The sequence below is a fragment of the Fundulus heteroclitus genome, chromosome 4, assembly GCF_011125445.2.
Source record: "Fundulus heteroclitus isolate FHET01 chromosome 4, MU-UCD_Fhet_4.1, whole genome shotgun sequence".
Classification (NCBI taxonomy): Eukaryota; Metazoa; Chordata; class Actinopteri; order Cyprinodontiformes; family Fundulidae; genus Fundulus; species Fundulus heteroclitus.
The window spans coordinates 1,532,063-1,553,492 of NC_046364.1; the positions used below are offsets into that span (position 1 = coordinate 1,532,063).

The 21,430-nt window shown below is 39.4% G+C and overlaps 1 protein-coding gene across 1 annotated transcript; it reads left to right on the plus strand.

Annotated features, from left to right (window-relative positions):
* The first annotated feature begins 860 nt into the window (after window positions 1-860).
* On the plus strand, window positions 861-19,603 carry LOC105939800 (CUB and zona pellucida-like domain-containing protein 1). Its single transcript, XM_036135837.1, has 13 exons — window positions 861-994; window positions 2,069-2,271; window positions 11,198-11,335; window positions 11,523-11,634; window positions 11,828-12,014; window positions 13,706-13,847; window positions 13,935-14,090; window positions 14,811-14,866; window positions 15,885-16,060; window positions 16,146-16,546; window positions 16,625-16,721; window positions 17,892-18,120; window positions 18,197-19,603. The coding sequence occupies exons 1-13, from the start codon at window positions 869-871 to the stop codon at window positions 18,400-18,402; spliced, it is 2,229 nt and encodes a 742-aa protein (XP_035991730.1). The 5' UTR covers window positions 861-868; the 3' UTR covers window positions 18,403-19,603.
* Window positions 19,604-21,430: the final 1,827 nt, after the last annotated feature.

Consider the following 21,430-nt stretch of genomic DNA (forward strand, 5'->3'; position numbering starts at 1 on the left):
TGTTTTTGTCTTTTTGTTACGCTTAAATTATTCACATTGTCAAGAAATTTTGAGACAAAGATCAAAAATATGAAATACAAAAGGCAGTTTTGAAATAATTATTTATGTATAGAATAAAGGGGACAAAACCAATCTAGTCCTATGTGGAAACTTAAAAACCCTTTACTGTTAACTGATGGATAAACTGTGATTGACTACATTCTCAGTTGAATTTCACATTCCAGACTCTGACATAATTACTGGCAGACCCATAGAATCAATAAATGACCTAAATAAAAGCAATCTGACAGCATGAAGTAGGCTAAACCGTCTCAAAAACCAACACATTATGTGCCAAATCATGGTGATGGTAATGTGAAGGTCTGGGGCTCCTCTGCTGCTTCTAGACCTCAAGGATTTTCTGTAATTGAAGGAACCATGAATTCTGCTGACTGGCAGAAAATGTCCAACCAGCAGTTATTAACCTAAAAAATTAAGCCCTTTAGTTTCATGCAGCGATGCAAAGATCCAAAACACACCAGTAAGTCCTCCTCTGAGCGAACTACTCAAAGTCTGGACTTATGTCTGATTGAGAAACTTAAAAAAAAGCAAAAAGCAGAGATAATCTGTAAAAAAGGTGAATATTTTCCCAGCACTGCGTGGACTTTAAAGGAATTACTACTCAGAGGGTAACTCAGAAGCTGTCTTAGTTAATTGCAGCTCCAGCTGTAAAAAAGCTTTGTCACTTGCCTTTTTATTGCAACATAAACGTGTGAAGTGAGCTCAGATCCAGTCAGACCTGTTGGATGAACTCGGCGGGAACCGCCTCCTCCATCTCCAACGCAGAAAGTCCCGTGTTGGACTTTGGCACGAACAGATCCTTAGAGGCATGATGGAGACAGGTGTAGCTGCGCTGCTGCTGGTCGCTCTGCTGGGGACGAGCTCCGCCAGCAGCTTTTATGGAGACAGCATCAGCTTCTCACCTCTACAGAAAAACCAGGATGGGACGTATAAGGTACAGAACATCACTAAACACAGTATTGAGTCTGAATATTTAGTTTTTCTTCATTCTATCAAACTGAAGACAGAAATTACTACTAAAACCTGAAAGACCAGCAAAACATAAAGATGTTAAACCCTTTTTGTTTTATAATTAAACTTTGTTTACTTGGAGCCTTTGGTTTCTGTTTCCTCATTTAAGAAATGAAACAGCCACGTAGAATAAAGAAAAGCCGACACAAGAAAATAGATTTTTGGCACGCTGCACACGCTGCGTGCCCTCCATACCTGCTGTCAAAACATTTCATGACTTAAGACAAAAGATGTTTTTAAATCTCCTTCAACCTTCTGGGATGAAACCAGAAAAGAACAAGAATAAAAACAGAGCATTTTACTACTTTTAGGTCAAATCAGTTTTCAATGTCATATAACATCTATTATCATTTTTCTAAATTTGAACAGATTGTATATAACTCTGTCCTCTGAGAATCTAAAGAGATACTCTCATTACTTTTTCTTCTAAGCTTTTCAAGTGTTGATCAAGTGGCCTTGATCAACACTTCTCATTGCCTCCTAAGGTCATGGTTAGGGTTTTCTCTGGACTTTGAATGCTTTTTTTTATTTTAGTTTCAGTTCCTGAACCTGATCATTATTTAGCTGAACCCATAAAATCAGACCTTGGTGTGTCTCAGCATTGTGAGCAGTTTGCATTACGATGCTTAATAAGCTGTCATGTTAAAAAAAACAGAAAAAAATTCAGTAAAGACCTGATCCATGACTCAACAGATGCCTCATCCTTCAGATGAAGGAGCTAAGATCCTATTTCTGTCTGTTGTACGGTGCTATATTTGGAATTTCCATAGATGGAGCTGAAGAGACTGGGACAAATTGTGTCTTTGTGAGTCTGCAGGTAACAAACAGCCCAAATTTCTAATTCACTGGACTAGAACTGAGATAAAAGCAGCCAAAGTCCACGGCAAACCTTAGAAGGAGCTTCTGAAAGTTTGAAGACTAATTTTAAAGATGTCAAGAACGCCTGGATTCCTGGAAGTGACATTTTGATGTTTCATTTTTATTCCGAACCCTGCAGGTGACTTTCTATCACAGACAAAATGGCAGAAATGACTGTCAGAACCAGTCATCACTGATCTGTGAGGGCGGGGTGTGCACGGACCTGGACCAGTCCAATGCGCTCCGAACGGACCAGGACTTCCCAGGCGTTGGCAGGTGGTGCCAGACTGAAAAACGCACAACGGCAACCTTCCAGGCCAATGGGACGACTTTAACCCTGAGGTAAGTCTAGATCATACCAACCAAAATCAGAACTCACCAGAACCCTGGTCCAGATTTACTTTGAACTGAGCCTAAGCAGAGAATCACACTCACCACACCATACCATACCATCTTTATTTACAAAACACTTCAAAGTAAAACACGGTCTACAAAGTGGACAAAAAAGTAACTATCTGGTTCACACAAGAAAGTACAGAGCCCTGGAGAGCTCACTTTAAGTGATATTTTTTTTCAGGTCGTGATAATTTGTGAGCACGTTTCCTTTAATTGAGCACTCGAATTAATAAAAGTTATTCGGGCACAGGTTATACTACAGAATATACTATAACGTGCTCATGTTTACATGTGTCAAGACAATATTGAGGGCACGTTTTACATATTGTGGCCACGTTTAAGTAGATCGTGCACACAATGTTCTATAACCATATTTACTAAATTGTGCTCTCGTTTAATAAATTGTGCCCTCGTTTTACTATGCTTAAAATGAGAGCTTAATTTAGTGAATTGTGCACACGATTTAGTAAAACGAGTGCACAATTTAGTTAAACGAGCGCACATTCTCTCAACATGCAAAACATTTTGCGATGATCCCTCTAGGGCTCCGTAAGAAAGTATGCGTTGCACAGGAAATAATCTGGTTTGCACAAGAAGAATTTTTTTTCTTCAATATCCCTTTAAGGGTTCCATAAAAAAGGCATCCGCAAAAAAATAAGTTTTAAGAATATTCTTACATTCAGAAACAGAGGAGGCCTGTATGACATGCAAGGACAGATCATGGTACAACTTTGGGGCAGCTGGGGGAGGAAGGCCATTAAGAGAGTTAAAGTCAAATAAAAGATCTATAAAGGCATCCTTAAATGTCCAGGTAGCCAATGGAGTGAAGTTAAAATGGGGGAGATGTGCTCTAGCTTCCTGGTTTGTCTCCCACAGACTGCCATCTGGGTCCCCAAACAACAGCCTTAGCCCCAGAATGCTCTCTGGGCATCGCTAATGAATGGACTGAATGAAAGGGATGCATTTCATTGGAGTGTATGTTGCAATGACAATTATTATTATGTTATTATCTGGCTTTTACGTTTAAGATCTGTTTTCATTTTAACACCCAGATTTGTGATGACCGACCTAACATTTGATAAAAAGGAACCCAGATCATTGCTGGAACTCTCAGATGTTAGCAAAGAACAGTAAAACATATGATTTGTATTCATTTCTCAAAATACTACAAGGCAAAAAAGAAAAAAGAAAAGAAAAAGAAAAACAGTATAAAATAAAAATACAATGAATTAAATACTCATCGATCAGTGAGAAGGTCGCTTGTTGTCTGTAACGAAGTGTGAGGTGGATGGATGAGGTTGTTGTTGTTATGTGAATGGTGGAAGCCGGTGGAAGGTGTAAATTGATGCTTTCAGTGTTCTAGAGAATTACCATGAACAAACTGATGGGATATAAGAACAGTTTAGTAATGGATTCTGTAGGTAATGAGGAACCAGTGATGTTTATAGAGAACTGGAGTGACGTCTCCCGCTCTGCAGACCTTCATGAGGATTCTTGAAGCACATTACTGGATGTTTTGCAGCTCCTGAATATTCTTTGCAGGAATCCCCATGAACAGGACGTTACAGAAACCCAGCCAGGAGGAGAGAAGGAGAAAACTGATTTAAAAAAAGCTACTAAATATAGTTTTACTCCATATCAGGCCAAGTATTATTTAAATTTCACAGCTAGTTGATGTCCCAAAAACAAGATGTTTGATTATTTTAACTGTAAATTCACACTGATTTGATAAGTTTGAACAGAATCTGCTGTTCAAACTTTTTTTGAGTTTTTCTGTCAGTTAATTTCCTTTATTTGCTCCGTCTACATATGAATAAGTCATACTGGACAAAATGGAAACAATGGGACCTCTGGAAAATATCAGACACCATCTTATCACCATCTCATCTTATCTAAAATAAATTTCACTAAATTATCTGTCAAGTTGTCAGTGTTAACAGAATAGGATAACAAACCTTTGATTCTAAGCGTAAATGTAATGTTACAGTTTGGTAAAGGACCAATGTGGAGAAACTGACTAGTAAACAAAGTTCTTTAACGATGAAATAAAAAGACTTACAGATGATCGTGCACAAGCAGAGCAGGGCATGAAAAACAGGCAGAGAAATGGGCAATATAATGGAGAAACAGATGGAACCAGCAATGAGCAACGAGAACCAGGGAACGTCTATAGGCTGCTGAGGGAAGAGTGGAGAATGACATTGGATGCAGGGGAGTTACTCCTCCTGATGTGGAGCACCTGAGTCAAAAGGATAACAGGGAGACTGAGGCAGAAAGACTAATTACCATGAATAGAGCTGAACTGAGACACCAGGAAACCACTGACCAGGGGGAAACGACTAACAGAAGCTTAAGAGAAACAAATTAAAATGCACAATGAACAGAACACAGGAATAAACTAATACAATAAACACAGAGGAATGAACTAATACTGAAAAATCATTCCAGGAACAGTGAAGGCAGATATATGAACTGGATATGGTAACACCTTTTAAACAATAGCAAAGAACTCAGAAGCGAACACTAAAGAACATTGTCATTGGTCCCCATTTGAATATTCTTCTGAAAACAGTTGTAGACTAAATTACTGGACTGTGACTTTATTGCTGGCGAAGAACTGAGCTGCTCTAAACTATGTTTGGCTGGAATATCTCCCTCTTTGTCAGGATATTTGCGTTTACTGGCTGTAGAGCATGTTGCATCTCTGCTCTAGTTTTATGTGGAAGGTCTGATTTTCTTAGGTTAGCTGAATTATGACAAAGCAAAGATGTCAAACAATGCTACTGTGGATACTGTAGCTGCTGTGTAACTATATGTGTAGAGCAATTATCTTTATTCTCTATGTCCACTATCTCAAATAAATAGTTTGTGCAGTGATTTTCAGCAATAAAAGGGTAGTTTCTCCCAGATAGAGCTGTATGTAGAGTTTTATTCTAGAGAAAGGCAAAAATAAATTTGAAGGTTGTTTAAAGCTATAATGTCTCAGGCAACCAACCAGTAAATATGCCTGATTAAAAAAAAAAATAACTTATTAAAATGTAACTATAAAAAGACAGATTTTGTTCAATCAGGATGGTGGAAGTTTATGGAAATTTCCTCCCACATTATTATCCTAAACAAACATAAATACCTCTAAGCTGCTACGAACAAACAGCAAAGGTCCAGGGTTACTGCTTAGGGTTTTATTTGGTGTGAGACATTTCCGTTCTGTAAACTGTTTGCTGGTTTGAATCTTGCTGACAAGAGTGGAGTTCTTTGGACTCACATCGTTCAAGAGGAAGGCAAGATTTTATATATATCATCCAATTGAATTAAGTTTATTTTAGCACCAATTCATAAAAACGTCAGTTTCAATCCAGACAGATTCTATGTCAGTTACATTCATTCAAGTTGATTCAGGTTTAGTTTATTGTTCAGCTTGGTTAGCAGATTTCTATCCAAGGAAACCCAGCAGTCTCACAGCAATCCCTCATACTGAGCATGCATGAAGCGACAGTGGAGAGGAAAACTCCCCTTTAACAGGGAGGAGAACCTCCAGCAGAACCAGAACCAGGCTCAGTGTGAACGCTCATCTGCCTCCACCCACTGGGGCTTAGAGAAGACAGAGCAGAGACACAGAAAGCTCAGAAGCTCACATTGACCCAGGAGTACTTTCTATGTTAGAGGAACGTAGAGAGTTAAAACCTCTGTTGATCGCTGAATGTCGCTGAAGTTTATTGAACGTCTTCTGGTATTTACCTTTGGTCTGCTGCCACACCCTGAGGAATGTGAATGATTCTTCTTTGATTTTTCATACAGCTCTCTGCATAACATCAACATGTCAAGGTTTTTCGTTTGACAGAGAGCTTTAGAAGAACAAAGGCAGAGAATATTAACAATGGACTCTTCCTCATATTTAAAATTGTGCCAGAACACTAAGAATAAAAAAAAGTTTTTACCTGCAAAGTCACACAGCTTCTGTGAAACATCTTGTTCTTGGATGACTTGGTAATTCTTTAATCAGTCTGTTTTCTAATTAAACTACCCCTTAAGCTCTTTTTAATACAGATTATACGTATCACTACTAGACTGTTAGTAGTTCTAGCAGAAGGTGAGCTGCAACGTTCTGAGATAAAACATTAAGCTTCACCATATATTAAACTTTTAAATTTTTGCTGCTAAAGAGCTTCATACAAAATCCAGCTTCACCCAAAAAACACACCTAACATTAGAAATTAAAAATAAATGTGTATAACAGGCATATTATCCTACTACTAATTTAAAACATATAATAGTTATATTAATAATATTATTTATCTTCTAATGATTTGGGTAAAAGGCTTTTTGCAAATAAATTGCAAATATTGCTGTACTTTATATAATAAACCTCTCTCCGAGGTCGGTCGTGTCTTTCTCTCTCTGCAGCTTTTACCCCCCCCCCCCCCCCCCCCCTATCCTGCTTTGCTTTGCTATGTCTTGTCTTCTGAGCACTTTCTTCATATCAACCGAACTCTGAAAAACATGGATCTGGTAAGCTGGTCTCTCAATACTATTGATAAATTTTTTTCGACGGGTAGGCAACGGAAGGGGGACCCGTCTGGTCCTGATTTGACTTATTTTGTGAGATACACCCTAAATTCCTGGAGGAAAACGGTGTGTCTTTCGACCTTGTCATTCCTGGACGTTTGAAATTTTCACATTGGATTAAGGATACTGGGATCTCTACTTATTGGTTTTTGTGGATTTTTGAAGTATCGGCAAATACAGCGGATGTCGGAGCCATTTGGCCTTGATCAGGCTGCCGGCTGCATGACGCGCTCACTCTGGCTGTGAACGGACAAACCTGGCAGGTGAATGGAGCCAAGCCGAAAAGCTGGCTGCGCTGGAACGCAGACTGACTTTGGGGTTGAACTCAAGGGGAGATGGGATAAAATCTGGGAGTGAAGCGCGAAAAAGCCCAATAATTTGGAAAATTGGATTTATGTGGAGCCAGCAAAAGACTTAAAAGCTGACAGGAAAGGCAGTGCAGCTTGTCTCATAACAAATAACATATTTGGATTCCCTCCCTATCTTCTCCTGGATTGTTATGACGGAGTGCCCAGAAAAGCCCCCGGCTACCCCCCTCCCCCGCTGACACCTGAGGATGCTTCTCTGAACTGTGGGCCGGCTGATAACATCAAGGACAATGGCCTCTGGAGAGTGTTCACGGAGAAAAACACTTTCGCCCATACACACACGCATAACTGATACTCATAAAAACTGATGAATTACACTCACGCGACAGGTCTCAAATGTTTACCTTCTGCATACATGTTGTCTTGTGTTTATTTGTGCTTTTGTGCTATGAGGGTTTTTTTGTGTCGGTTGTTTGTCTCTTTATAGGTGAGAGCATAAATAGGCAAACATCTGTCTCTTTTTTTTCTCTCCCCTCTTTCCCCCATGTTGTTGCTCTTTCTTCGAGAGTTTTCAAGGCAGCGCCTAGGGACCCCGTGTAAAGCGGGGTCTGGGGCAGTTTGGGGAACGCACCTCACGGCTAGCGCTCATGTAGCAGCGGCCGACTGTGTGTGTTCCTGGCAACGCAAGGCCTCAGTCAATCGTTCCCCCAAAATGTTTGTTAAGTGTATGTGATGGACGGTTGTACTGGAACTGAAATTTCGATTGTAATGCAAATTGCAGTTGACTAATAAAATTGATTGATTGATTGATTGATTGATTGATTGAATACATAAAGCTAATGGTATCCCATATAATTCAGCATATTTAAGCCTAATAAAATCTAATACAATAATAATAGATATTATATTTACATAAACGCATCACGTATCCAACTACTATCTCCTATAATGCCCACTAGGGAGCAGAAGGAGACAAGTGGTGTTGCTATCAGACTAATCTATCAGACTTTCAATCATTAATGACACTCATCAATAAGACACTGATAACATTAATGATTTATTACAATAATTATCGAAAATTACTTAACAAGATGGGAAACGGATGATATCAATATTCACTTTATTTCTATTGATCTCGACATGTTTACATTTTCAGATGATAACTTATAAAACATTTCATGGAACAAATTTCCCTTTTCTCCAGCTACTCACAAACCCTTTTAATAAATCCTGAACTAAGTTCTGTTTGGAAAAGTGAGCAATTCTGTAATCCACTTTCCTATTTTTAAATAAATGTTATTGCATTTTGATCTAATGAACAAATGTGCTGCACTTTTAACAAAATTATATCTTTTACATTTTATGAACAGACTTTTGAACTGAACAGCTTTGCCCTGACAGCGCCATGTTGCTGTGATGTCTGGTTTATGTTTCTTTGCTCATGGGAGGACTGGCATTGCACCTGCAACCTATTGTCACCTGTAACCTGGCCCTGCAGCTCTGACTGAGTCTTGCATATGTGCAGCCAGACGTGTTCTGAGTTTATTCTTGATGAAGTTTCCTTATATAGGACATTTTTCACCAATCTATATAATCTGACCCAATCTGTATAATATGATTGAACTTGATTTTGTAAAGTGCCTTGAGATGACATGTTTCATGATTTGGCGCTATATAAATAAAATTGAATTGAATTGAATTGAAGTTCATGTCCAAAAACGCTGATTCACAGAGATAAGCTGAGCCAAACAGGCTGACAGCCTTCATAGCTGCAGGGCACAAACCGCTGGACTTTTCTGTGTGCACGTTAATGTAAGGATAGGAAATGAACACACAGAGGCTCAAGCGGATCAAGGTCACAAATCCTATTCTCAAACTCTTGCCCAAGTCTATTAATGACTTGAATGTAAGTTTCTGCAACTTTGTCAAACGTCTCAGATGCAGAAGCCTTGTCTGTCTTTCAGCGCCGACGGCACAGAGGGAAAGCATGACACCCTTTTCTCTGTAAATCAACCGAAAAAAATGTTGATCTTGGCTTTAAAACAGCTTTTACATCAACAACAGTTTTGCTTTTACCTTGCAGTTCAACTGGTTTGGTTTCCCAGAAACTTCTGATAAAAATTCACTCCTTTGTTATGGGCTGGCTGTTCTTCCTTTAGCTTGATCACAAAGGCAAGAACACATCACTCCTGTGTCAGCTGCTCTCCATTGGCTCCCTGTGGGCTACTGAATCAATTATAAATTCTTTCATTTGTCTTCCTCCACCCTATCTTTTGGACTTGCTTCACTCAAACCTTCCTCCAAGGACCCCTATGTCCTCTGACCAGCTGCTCCTGGCTGTTGCAAAGACGAGGATGAAGCGTTATAGAACAGGCTGCCTCTGCTTGTTAGGAAGGCTCCTTCACTGTCTTCTTTTAAACTTTTTTTTTTTGTTTTTGAACAGGGCCAAACAAGTGAAGGCTAGAGCACACATACAATATAAAGAGCAGTGTAATTTACATGGCATTACTGGTCTGGATCACAAAAATAAAAATAAATAACACATATAACCAACATCCCAGGAGCAGGGTACATACCATACAGACAGAAGAGGCCGATTGTTATAATTCTTTGAGTAACAATTAAAATTTTCAAGTTTATAATGCTTATGGAGAGCCTCAAGTTATGGGGGCTTAACTGGAGCCAGCATTTGGTGATTGCCTTCTTGCTTGCAATCAAATAAATTTGTATCACTTGAACTGAGTCCTTCAGGGAGTTTTCTGAGGTACAAGGAGATGAAAGAAAAGTCAGAAACTGTGTCCAGGATTTCAGAGATGATTTGCTTAACATCTCCAATTCAGGACAGGACCAGAAGATATGAAAGTAATCTGCAGAAACCAGCCCACATTCCCTCCAGCAAGGCAACTGTGCACCACTTAACCTCAACTTCTGCTTTGGTGCAAAAAAAAAAAACAACCTGATTAGGTTCTTCCAGCCAAAGTCTCGCCATTCTAAAGAGTTAGTAGTAGAAAAAAGTGTTCTTCCAGAGATGTGACCAAACTTCCTCTGAGATTGTAATGTTGGCTTCCTTTTCCCACCGCTGTCTGATATAATCTGTTGACTTCTTATTCATAGATGTGAAATTTATGTAAAGCTTGCCAATGATGCCTTTCGTATTACTAGCGGCATGTGCATCCTTTTGAATCCTTTTCCCTGCCGTGCAACACAGCGGGAGTTGTTTGTTCCTTTGTGTGAGTTGTTGTGCCAAAGATAGTTTTATATCTGTTTTATTTCACTTTTTTATTCTCTCAGGTCAAATGTCAAATTTCTCTTCTAGCAGTTAGACGTCTTTGTCTTTGGACTCTTTGATTTCACTCAAAAAAGACAAAAAACAGGAAAACTTTTGCTCCTCACAGCCACTACTGAGCATTTTTCTCATGGATAAACTTACAGACACAAATTCACTCTCACCAACACCTGCAGGTGGATCTAGGTACTACAGACCCACTTCTATCCAGAAAACATCTGTTATTATCTACAGCTGTCACTTTCTACATGTCGTATTAATTTATCCTGTATATTCTTCAGTGATGGTATCAAGGTGTTGGTTGTTCCTGTAATACTTTATCAGCTGGTTCTGCTGTTCTTTTATATCTCTTTGCAGGTGTAGAAGCAGACTCAGAGGATGTTATATCGCTTCTCTTTCACCTTTTCTCTCTTTTTATCTCTTCTACCTTCTTGTTTCAGTGTCCATTTAACATGAAATATTCCCAGCATAAATTATAATAAAGCTTCTTGCATTAATAAATCAATTGGAGCACTACGGCGAAAGCAGTAAGCCTCCGCTTGTGAAAGTAAAATCTGTTTTTGGCTTCATGGCAATAATTCTTATTGCCAGACTGCCAGACAGGACACTAAAAACAAAACAAAATAAAGATGAATATTATTATGAGTAAAACAGCACAGTTTTATGGTTTGGATTAATGATGACTGCCTCTTCCTCATGCCTTTATTTTCAGAGACTCGGGCTGCTGCTGGGCCTCTAATGTGGACGGAAAAACTAACTGGATGAGTCAGGCGCAGCTGGACCTGGGCGTTCGATCTGATACCTACCGCATCAACAACTGTCCCGTCACCACATCAGTGTCTTTCCTACGGTACCGACGTCTCACCCTATAAATCATAACGTTCCCTGCTTTCTTCTTTCATCTAACACTGTTTGTTAGTGATATTTGACATAAAGCAAAAGTGCATGTGCAGACTGTTCATAGAAAGTTAAATAACCTCTGAAGCCCCGGAACAATAACGCTGCAGCTGATGGGAAACATGAAAATGTTCCTGCAGGGTTCCTCAGAACTGTTTCACCCAGCATCGTCTTCTGGCTCACGACCCAGACGGAGATGCAGTGAGATGCCGCTTCGCTTCAGGCGCCTCAGCAAACTTCACCCTGGATGAGGTAATCTGGCTGAATCTGATGCTTGCAACACAGTGTTCCACCTCTTCAGACGTGTTTTACACATAAACAGTTTTATTGGCGCACACACATGATGTATGAGCATGAGATGAAATCCATCCTCCTGGTCGTTTTTAGGACCAGTATCAAAGGAAAGAGAAGTGAGCCAGTTCTCATTCTGAATGTCCTGTTCCAGACTACGTGCACGCTGAGGAGCACAGGCGAACTCCAACCTGCTGTTCACGTGTTTGAGCTGATGATGGAGGACTTCTCCACCCAAAACATCTCGCTGAGCTACGCTGATGGAAGCTCAGCGAGCCGAGACGCCTCCAGCATGAACCTCCCTCCTCTCTGCAGACTGAAGCTGAACTTCGTGATCGAAGGTGAGACTCTGGGTTTAATAAAGTTAAACATTTACTCATTATGTACCACATATCAGTGATTTCTCAGGAATAGTCCTGATTTTGTTGCTATTTCACATACAAATTCACTATTAAATGTGAATATTAATTATCACTTAAAAACATTTTCTTTTAAAAAAACTAAATATACAAAACAAATCAATTTAAACTTTGTAACAAACATGGTTTTGCTGAATAAAACCTTTGGCACTTAAAAAGGTTTTCTGTTCTGATTATACTGAAATCATTTTTACATTTTATTCCTGCCAGAAGCAGTTTTTGCAATACATAAACAAACAAAGATTAATTATTATTGTCTCTATGAAACCTTCTCAGATGATCAGTTTCCTGTTTAATATATACTACAATCATTACTGTTATATTTTCATATTTATATTATATCTAATTTTTGTTCTTTGAATATGTCAATAATTACTTAATTACGCAATTAATAATTAATCATGGGAAAGAAGATGAAATACTTACTATTCAGCTATAAATAATCTAGTCCCAAAATTAATAAACATAATTGAATAACTAAATTATATATAAGAATTATTTATTCTTATTACACATTTTTATCTTTTGGGCCATTTCCATGACATGAAACGTATGCTACATTATTGCTTTTTTATGTTATTATTTCCTATGAAAATCTTACAAAATATGTAGATTTATGAAGAAAATATCTAAGTTTATTGTTATTCCTTTGATTGGGATCTACTTTGGTAAACTGTTTGTCAACTGAAATAAGAAAAAATGTCATTGATCCAATTTGGGTTTGGAAAAGAGAAATTAATATATACAACTTAATGCAACAGTCAATACATATTTAAAAAACAACCTAAATAGTTATCATCATCATAAAGTGTATAACTTAAACAATTCATGATATAAAATACAAAACATAAAGCTTCTATTACAATGCAGACCAAATAAATAGTGAAAATGGGTTAAATGGTTAAAATAAAATAATTTCTGTTCTGGATGAAACTGGAGAAGGAAATGTTGTGTTTTGTTCTAAAACATCTCTTGGCTTCATACCCAGGAATGCAATATCTAGATTTCTGACTCATAAACTGAAAATAAAAATCCAAAAAAAGAGTTTCAGGAATCCTGGAGAACCGATTACAACTAAATTCTGGATCACAGGAAGAAACAGGAAAGCAACGACGGCTGGATCAGGAGTTTCATGGTGGACACGAAGCAAATCTAAACCAAACTAAAGCTGAGACCTAAAGCCCAAAAACAATCAATCAGTAGAAGAGAGAAGTCGCTGCAGTAGGAGAACCTCTGTGGAACCGGTCCGGTGGAACCTCTGGTCCTCTGACATGAAGCTGCTCAGACTGGACCCATCGCTGTCTGAGGATTGATGGACTGGCAGCTAAAGGTGTGGAGATGAATCTGGTGATCTGAGCTCATCTTGGACTCCTGCAGGCCAGGAGGATGGCAGGACGGGCCTCTTCTGCAGGAAGTTGGATGTGTCCCGGATATAACGGATGACATCCTGCCTTGTGATGGAAATCGGATCTCTAGGTGATGGTCAGAAGAATCTGGAAACCTTGAAGGGACCTTCTAAGAACAAATCAATCCAACAGCTGCTGTGCTTTTTTTGTTGTTGTCCCGTCTGTCATTTAGAAGTAAATAAAACCTCTGCTGGGTTTTTGTTTCAGTCCTTCCTGCGGCATCGAGCTGTGTGGCTGGCGACGTGCTCCCCATGTTCCTGTCCAGGACGCCGTCCCACGGGGAGGTTCTTCACGCCAGCGTGGGTCAGACCTTCCAGCTCCACGCTCAGGCCCAGGCTCAGAACGCTCGGTACGGACGCCTCCGTCACGTCTGCTTCACGCACCGCTTCTACGTGTTAACACACGTTTGTTCTGGTCTCGTTTTATTCCTCTGAAGGATCCAGAACTTCCAGATCAGCGGGCCGCAGAACATGACCCAGGACTTCAGCACCGGGTCGGACGGGAAGGCAGAAGTCACTGTGAGCTGGACCCCGAGTGAAAAAGATGCAAACAGAGTCATTCCAGTCTGTTTCACTGCAGAGACGGAAACAACGTGAGTTTTCTCATCATCCTGACACAAGTATGAACATCCCTGGTGGCTCTTTAAAGCTTTTTGTTTAACATGAAAGTTTTTTCTATCTTTTTTATAAATTTGATCACCTTCGGTCAGATTTTAATATGATTAGCTTCTCAAACAGCTTTAGGTATGCAGAAAACAGTCATCACTATTTATTAGTGACATATTCAGTTTCCTCCCATCTTGAATATTTTAAAACATATTCCAAAATTGTGCATAAATACGAATTCTGGACACAAGCTGGATTAAAATGAGAGAAATGAGGTAGTAAAATGATCAAATGTGCATTCAAATACTGCATAATTAAAAGGTAAATTGGTAAATATGAAAATGTAAAACTGTTACTAAAAGACTTGGTGCCATAATTTAAAAATAACATTTTCACATAGAAATAAATAAAGTAGCAATTTAAAAACAGATGAGACTGGAGGTAGAACTCCCCTCTAAACTGTATTTGGTGACTGGATTTAGGCAGACTGTTGTTGGCAGTTTCTGAGTTATGTTTCGTTAAAAAAGTAATAAAAATAAAATTCACCAAAATTGGTTTAAAATTTGAAGAGCTGCCATAAAACGATGGTAGCTGGAGGATCGAGATGACTGTATAACCGGACAAAGTCCAAACTCAACGTCCAGCATCAGTTTTCTTGTATTTGTTAACATTGCAATTAAATCTTACTTTTGTTTTTAATCCTACAGCCAATCAGAGATGAGATGTGCCGTTGTCACGGTAACCCGTGACACCTTCCTGCAAGGTTTGTTGCTAATAACAGCACACACACACACACACACACACACACACACACACACACACACACACACACACACACACACACACACACACACACATATATATATCGTGACGTCTCTGGCATGATAAGTACAGTGACAAAAAAACTGAACACCAATTAGCAGCAACTAATTGTTTTGTGATTAATACAACCTGGCACTTTGACCAATGCTAAATTAAACACTTACAATTGCATAAACCGACACACTACAAAAATCATTTAATATAAGCTAAATGTAATTTGATTTTTAAATGTAAAATTATAAATAAAGGATCACTCATATTGTTCATTTAATGAACAGAAAATATTCATATCAATTCTTCAATGAGCCAGCAAGGACAACCAACACTTGGATAATATTTGCTTTTAGTTTACATCTTCCTGTTTTATTTAGTTTAAATTTTCCTACATTTCATTCCAACAATTTGTTTTACTCGGGCAATAAATCTCATAACAACACATTGAATGTAGATCGAACAGAACGTGAACAACTGATCCTAAAGAAATTGAAGGAATGTGGTCTGACTTGCATTTTGTTCTTGATGCATATAGACGTGCGTGCAGAAACACCGGTCCGACCACAGGTTCCTATAAATGCTTTTATTATTTAGCAGCGATCACATCTCTACTGGTGTAGCCATCTTACATTCTGCTGGAAAACGTCGCTGCAGATTCTGACAGCGTCAACACAAGCACAGAGAATGAGGCGAACAGAGGGGACAAGCTGAAAGAGACCAAAATATCATATCATATATTCTAATGATGCATTTTGAGAGTTGTTTCATAACTCAGATATTCAGATACCTGAACTTATATTATTATTATTTAGGTTTAATCTGACTTTGGTTCTCGTGAGATATGCTCAGAATCTGTGCTTCAGAACCCAAAGCAGTTCAGTCTGGCCTTTTTTCCCCTCTGGTATTATATTTTGAATTAATTTCCAAACTGCACTGATGAGGGCGATTATTGCTGTGACTTCCAGGCAGAGCCTCTGTTCAGTGTTTACCCAACAAGATGACGGTGGCCGTGGAGAAAGCCTCCATGCCTGATGTCAGTGAGGAGTTCCTGTCGCTGAGGGACCCATCGTGCACGCTCACCACCAACGGTACTCACATCGTGGGGACCATGTCCTTCAGCACCTGCGGTACAAAGACTGAGGTGTGGATCGAAGCAGAACTGAGACCTTCTGTTGATTCCTATCTGCTGCTTTGACGTTTTCCGCTCATGTTTCACATGGAAATAGGATAAAGGAGACTACATCGTCTTTAATAACGAGATCCACTCCGTCGAGCGGTCCAACGAGGTCATCATCCGGAGGAAAACGGTCAAGATCGACTTCTACTGCCAGTTCCCCAAAAGCATCAGCATCTCCAACTTCTACGCCCTCCACCAGGCGGACTACATCTTCACCGAGTCCAACTTTGGCAGCTTTGGCTACAGCTTTGAGATATTCCAGGATGGCAACTACACCTCGAAGGTGGAGCCCGTCGCCTACCCAGTACAGGTCAAGCTGATGGAGATGATCTACATGGGCATCCAGGCCGTGTCAGAGCTCCCAAACGTCACCTTGTTTGTTGAGTCATGCAAAGGAACCCCGGACAACAACCCTGACAACCCCATGTACTACGAACTCATCAAGAACGGGTGAGTCCTGCTGCACAGAAACAGCCGTTAAAGGCGTCTGGAGAAGACGCCCGTCACGTTTCATCTGTTGTCTTCCAGGTGTGTGAAAGACGAGACGGTCAAGATCCACCCATCAAATCAGACGTCCTTCAACTTCGAGATCCAGGCCTTCAAATTCAACGGCGATTATGACCAGGTAGGTCAGATCCAGGGTCGAAACCACCTGATCTCCTCCTCTGACGGAGACATTAAGAAACGTTCCTGATTCTTTACATCTGCACGTTACGAGATATTGTCGTGGAACGTTCTTCCCACAACGTAATAATTTGTACAAAGTCCTTCAAAAATTCGAAGTTCTTGGTAAGGCAGTTAAGAATATCCAACAGTGGTCAAAAAGTGAACAAAAGTAGCTGAGTTTCGGTCCAAGGCTGTTTATTGCAACAACACAAGACAATCACAAATGAGATGAGCTCCGGACAACATCTGACAACATACAGAAAATGGTCTGTTTATATACGTTCTCTATGTCTTGGAGCTCCTCCTTTGAGCTCCACCTTTTTATTACGTATTTTCTATCACTTTTCCACGGATATCTTTATTATTTTGTTACATATCGGAGGAAACTTCCCGAGGGTGCATATTTTTTAAAACACTTTATTGTCCTGCCTCCTTCCACATGGCCCCACCTCATTATGTTAACCTCAATTGCAAACTGGCTCCCCATCATTATCTTTTTGCTGATGACAACACTCCATTATATTAACATCATGTGGCCATACTAAACAGTTGCACATCGTTTCCTCTTCCTGGACCTTTACCATACATCTTTTGTTCACAATACAACATAATTTGATTTCTGATCATGATGTTTTCCATGGTGCACCATGTATGTCTGACTGCCCTTGCCTGTGTGCGTCTAACTCTCAGCTTGACCTCAAGACTGACACACACATTTCCCTCAGATACATGTTAAGGCACACTTTTAATCATAGTGATAGGAATACATTCATTGTGAGATATATATGCACACCCTTTTACTAATGTGACAAGAAAATACAAGTACTGTGAGAGGTTAATCTACTACAATATCTACTTCAGTGGCATCATCTAGGCGAGAAAGAGATAAAGTCTCCTCCGTTTATACACGATAATACAATTTGAAGTTTAGCGAGCCAGATTTAATAAGTTCACATTAAATACAAGCAGCTGCTCAGGAAAACTAGTGAATCACATCTCAGCTCTCTTCCATGCTGAGCAGGGACAGAGTGTGACCACGGTTCCACTGCAGCAAAGACCAGAGATCATTTCCTGAAAAGTAAAGTAGATCCTTGTTTTGAGCCGCTCTCTCTCTCATTCCACCTCCCAGGTGTACATCACCTGCTCCGTCATCCTCTGTGAGCCTGGAAATCCCTTTTCCAGATGCGCCCAGGGATGTGTGAGCGAGCCGTCCCGCCGACGCAGACGAGGGCTGAGCATGGAGACCGCCGAGCACTACATTACCCAGGGTCCTCTGCAGCTGGTTGGGCCTGCTGGTCCCGGTGCAGCCAAGGCTAAGAAGATCAATGCAGCGCCAAAAAGTGACACGCTTCCTGAAGGTCAGCGTCTGGATGAGCCGATTGTTTAACCTGTTCGTGATTCAGTGGAAGTGAATGTTCTCCTGATGTCTTCCAGGGGATTCTCCAGTTGCTCCTGAAACCAGAACCAACGGAGAAAGCTGGAGGTTCAGGGAGGTGTTGGCCTCCAACGTCACCACGGTGGTCTTTGCCAGTGGCTTCATCCTGTCGCTGGTTCTGCTGGCCCTGGTGGTCCGTCACTTCAGCAGGAGGAGAAGGGCCGAGGACCTCAACGTCCTCATCGAAGACGAGTTTGAGAAATAAACCCGACTCGTGTCTCAGAGCCTCCAGAAAACGTTGAGTTAAAGGAGACATGTTAAACCAGCTTTGAGAAAAGATCAGATCATGATGACAGAATCAGAACCAGTTTTTCAGCTGATCCCAGGAGTGGTTTGGACTTTTCAGTGACTAAGAAAGTGTGAGCCCAAACCAGAAACCCATAAAAACCGCAGTTAATCACATCCAAATCACCTGCTGGACCAAAAACCCATGAGATAAAAATCTTTTTAGATTCCAGAAAAAGAAATATGGCCCAATAATTTACCAGAACCTGGGTTAGTTCACAAAGGTTTAGTTTATGCCACGGCCAAAAGGTTCAACCTTTTATTTTAAAATTTATTTTAGCTTATGACTATAAAGTAAACATAATTGTATTTTTATTGTTTTAAAATAGCTCATGTCCGACTCCACTAAACTGATCGCTGAGATCTTTGAAGCTGCACACCAAAAAAAACAAAATCAGCTTTTTATTAATATTTGTTTATATTTTTAGTCAGAGCCTCAAATAACAATTAACAGTTTAATTAATGCGTCTCTTTTAATTCACGTTTCCATGGAGGCTACCTTACAATGAAGTTATAAAATCTGAAATCGATGTCATATAGTTTTTCTTTATCCGATAAGATGATTTAGGAGTTTGTCTTGCTCAAATCAAAGAGGTATCTTCTGCTTTCCAAACAATATTTTAGAGGAACTTTTCTGCTGTAAATTTAGAAAATACTCAGAAACCTTCATATTTACAGAGCCAGTCTTTATGCCCCCAGGTTTACAGCTACATAAAATAAAATGCACTCTATTGGATAAGGTCTATCTAAATGATCCAACAAGTCGACACATTTTTAATAGCTGAGTTAGAAAACCAGCTGATTGGATCTTTAGTTTCACTTTGTGACGTATTTTCTCACAGCAGCTCAGAGCTCACTGGACCGGTTTCCCTTCGCCTGAAATGTTCCTGTCCTTAAAACATCTGAACAGACGGGTTTCATGCTACAGTCTTTCTCCCGTTGATATTTCTGATTGTTTTTATTTTTTTTCTCAGTCAGGGATTTTTATTCATTAGGGAAACTAAATTCAGCATTTTGTGTTCATGTCATTAAGACAGACTTTTCCTGTAATAAAACCAGAGGGGTTTTAAATACACATTCCTTTTGCTAAAATGTAATAAAAACGCATTTGGTAGTCCCTGTGTGTGTTTATTTCTTATTCGGTGCTTTTTTTTTTTTTTCCAGCTTCCCTCAGTGCTGATGGACTCAGTGGAATCACTCCCAATGCTATAGTTGAATCTGCTTGTTGGTTTTTAATTGTAATGGGAAATGTGAGGCGTGATGGCTGCAGGGATTCTAGTCAAAAAAGGAGAAGTTCATTTTTTTTCTCCCAGTGTCCTGTCTAGCAATGTGGCAATAGGAATTGATGTCTTAATGCCAAATAGAGCTCGACAGATTTTGCTTTCACAAGTGGAGCGAACAGCTTTCGCCATAATGTTCCGCTTGATTTGTGCATGTAAATAGCTTTATTGTGATTCCTGCAGGGAGAATTTCAAATTATATGGACACTACAATGGGAAAGTAGGAGAGTAAAGGAAGAACAAGAAGAGAAAAAAAGAGCGTCTGAACCAGGCGCTAAATGACAGAGAGGAACGCCGTCTCACCTGTTCAGGTGCTGCTCATCGGCTGCTTGAACACAAAACACAATAAACTAAAAGATAAAAGAACATTCACACCTATAAACATTGGAATATTTCTTTAAAAAGTACTGCTACACAGCATCCTAAAAAAGTATTTACACCTCTTGTACATTTCCTAGGATTTTCTTCAAATGTTTCATATCAAGCGTTTCTGATAACAAATGAGTCTTTAACGTCAGTGTGGAGGAATATTGACCCAACCTGCTTTGCTGAATTGTTTTAATTTAGTTGAATCTATGTTTTTTTGTTGTTGCATGAATGGTTTGCTTAAAGTCATGTCAAAACATCTTTGGTAGATTTAAACCCAGACTTTAACTAGGCCACCCCAAAGCCTTAGTGTTATTAAGCTAGAGTTGGACTTGGTGCTTTGGGCCATTACACATAGCAGAATTCACTGATCCATCAACTACGTCCATTTATTGAGGTTGTGAAGCATCCCCACACCATCACACTGCCACCACCATGTTTGACAGTTGGTACGGCGTAACGGGACCAGGGATGGGCACAAATACATCAAAATGTGTTTCCAAATAAAATACAAAATACCCACCTTAAAAATGTATCAAAATAAAATACTGTAAATTAAATAATAATTAAATAATAATTAAATTAATAAAAATTAAATAATAATACATATGATTTAGCAATGGCATCAAGGTGTTACTCGATTGTATCTGTTGCTTTATGTCTGTTGGTTGTGCTGTTCTTTTTGTGTCTCTTTCCAGGTGATGGAGCAGACAGAGGACGTTTTCTCATTCTCTTCCTTTTATCTCTTCTTTCTTTCACCTCTTGTTTCTTTTTTTTTCTCTTCTTGTTTTTCTTTTACTCTCCTACTTTCCCATTGTAGTGTCCATATAATTTGAAATTCTCCCTGCAGGAATCACAATAAAACTATTTACACGCACAAATCAAGCGGAGCATTATGGCGAAAGCTGTTTGCTCCACTTGTGAAAGTAAAATCTGTCGAGCTCTATTTGGCATTAAGATATCAATTCTTATTGCCACATTGCTAGACAGGACACTGGGAAAAAAAAAAAAAAAATAAAAAATAAATAAATAAATAAAATAAAATACTGTATTTTTGTATTTTCAAAATACTACAAAATACTTCATTCTAAGAGCCTTTTTCTTCTATCCCTTCGCTTGTACACTATCTGGAAAAACATATGCTGACCCCTGATCTTAGACACCCCAATATAAACCTCTGCCCTGAGAAATGTTCAGTAACTCAAGAAGTGTTTCCTTAAGTATATTTATTTACTCTATTGGTGGAATAGATTGCCCACTATGAATCAGTGACAATAACTCAAAGACAAACAATCCAAACAG

What these genes read in the sequence shown, in the direction of transcription:
- LOC105939800 (XM_036135837.1), top strand. Translation starts at nt 869, where the DNA reads ATGATGGAGACAGGTGTAGCTGCGCTGCTGCTGGTCGCTCTGCTGGGG. An exon ending in ACATCAGTGTCTTTCCTACG is followed by an intron (nt 11,336 to 11,522) that starts GTACCGACGTCT and finishes ATGTTCCTGCAG; the next exon opens with GGTTCCTCAGAACTGTTTCA. An exon ending in GCTGAACTTCGTGATCGAAG is followed by an intron (nt 12,015 to 13,705) that starts GTGAGACTCTGG and finishes TTTTTGTTTCAG; the next exon opens with TCCTTCCTGCGGCATCGAGC.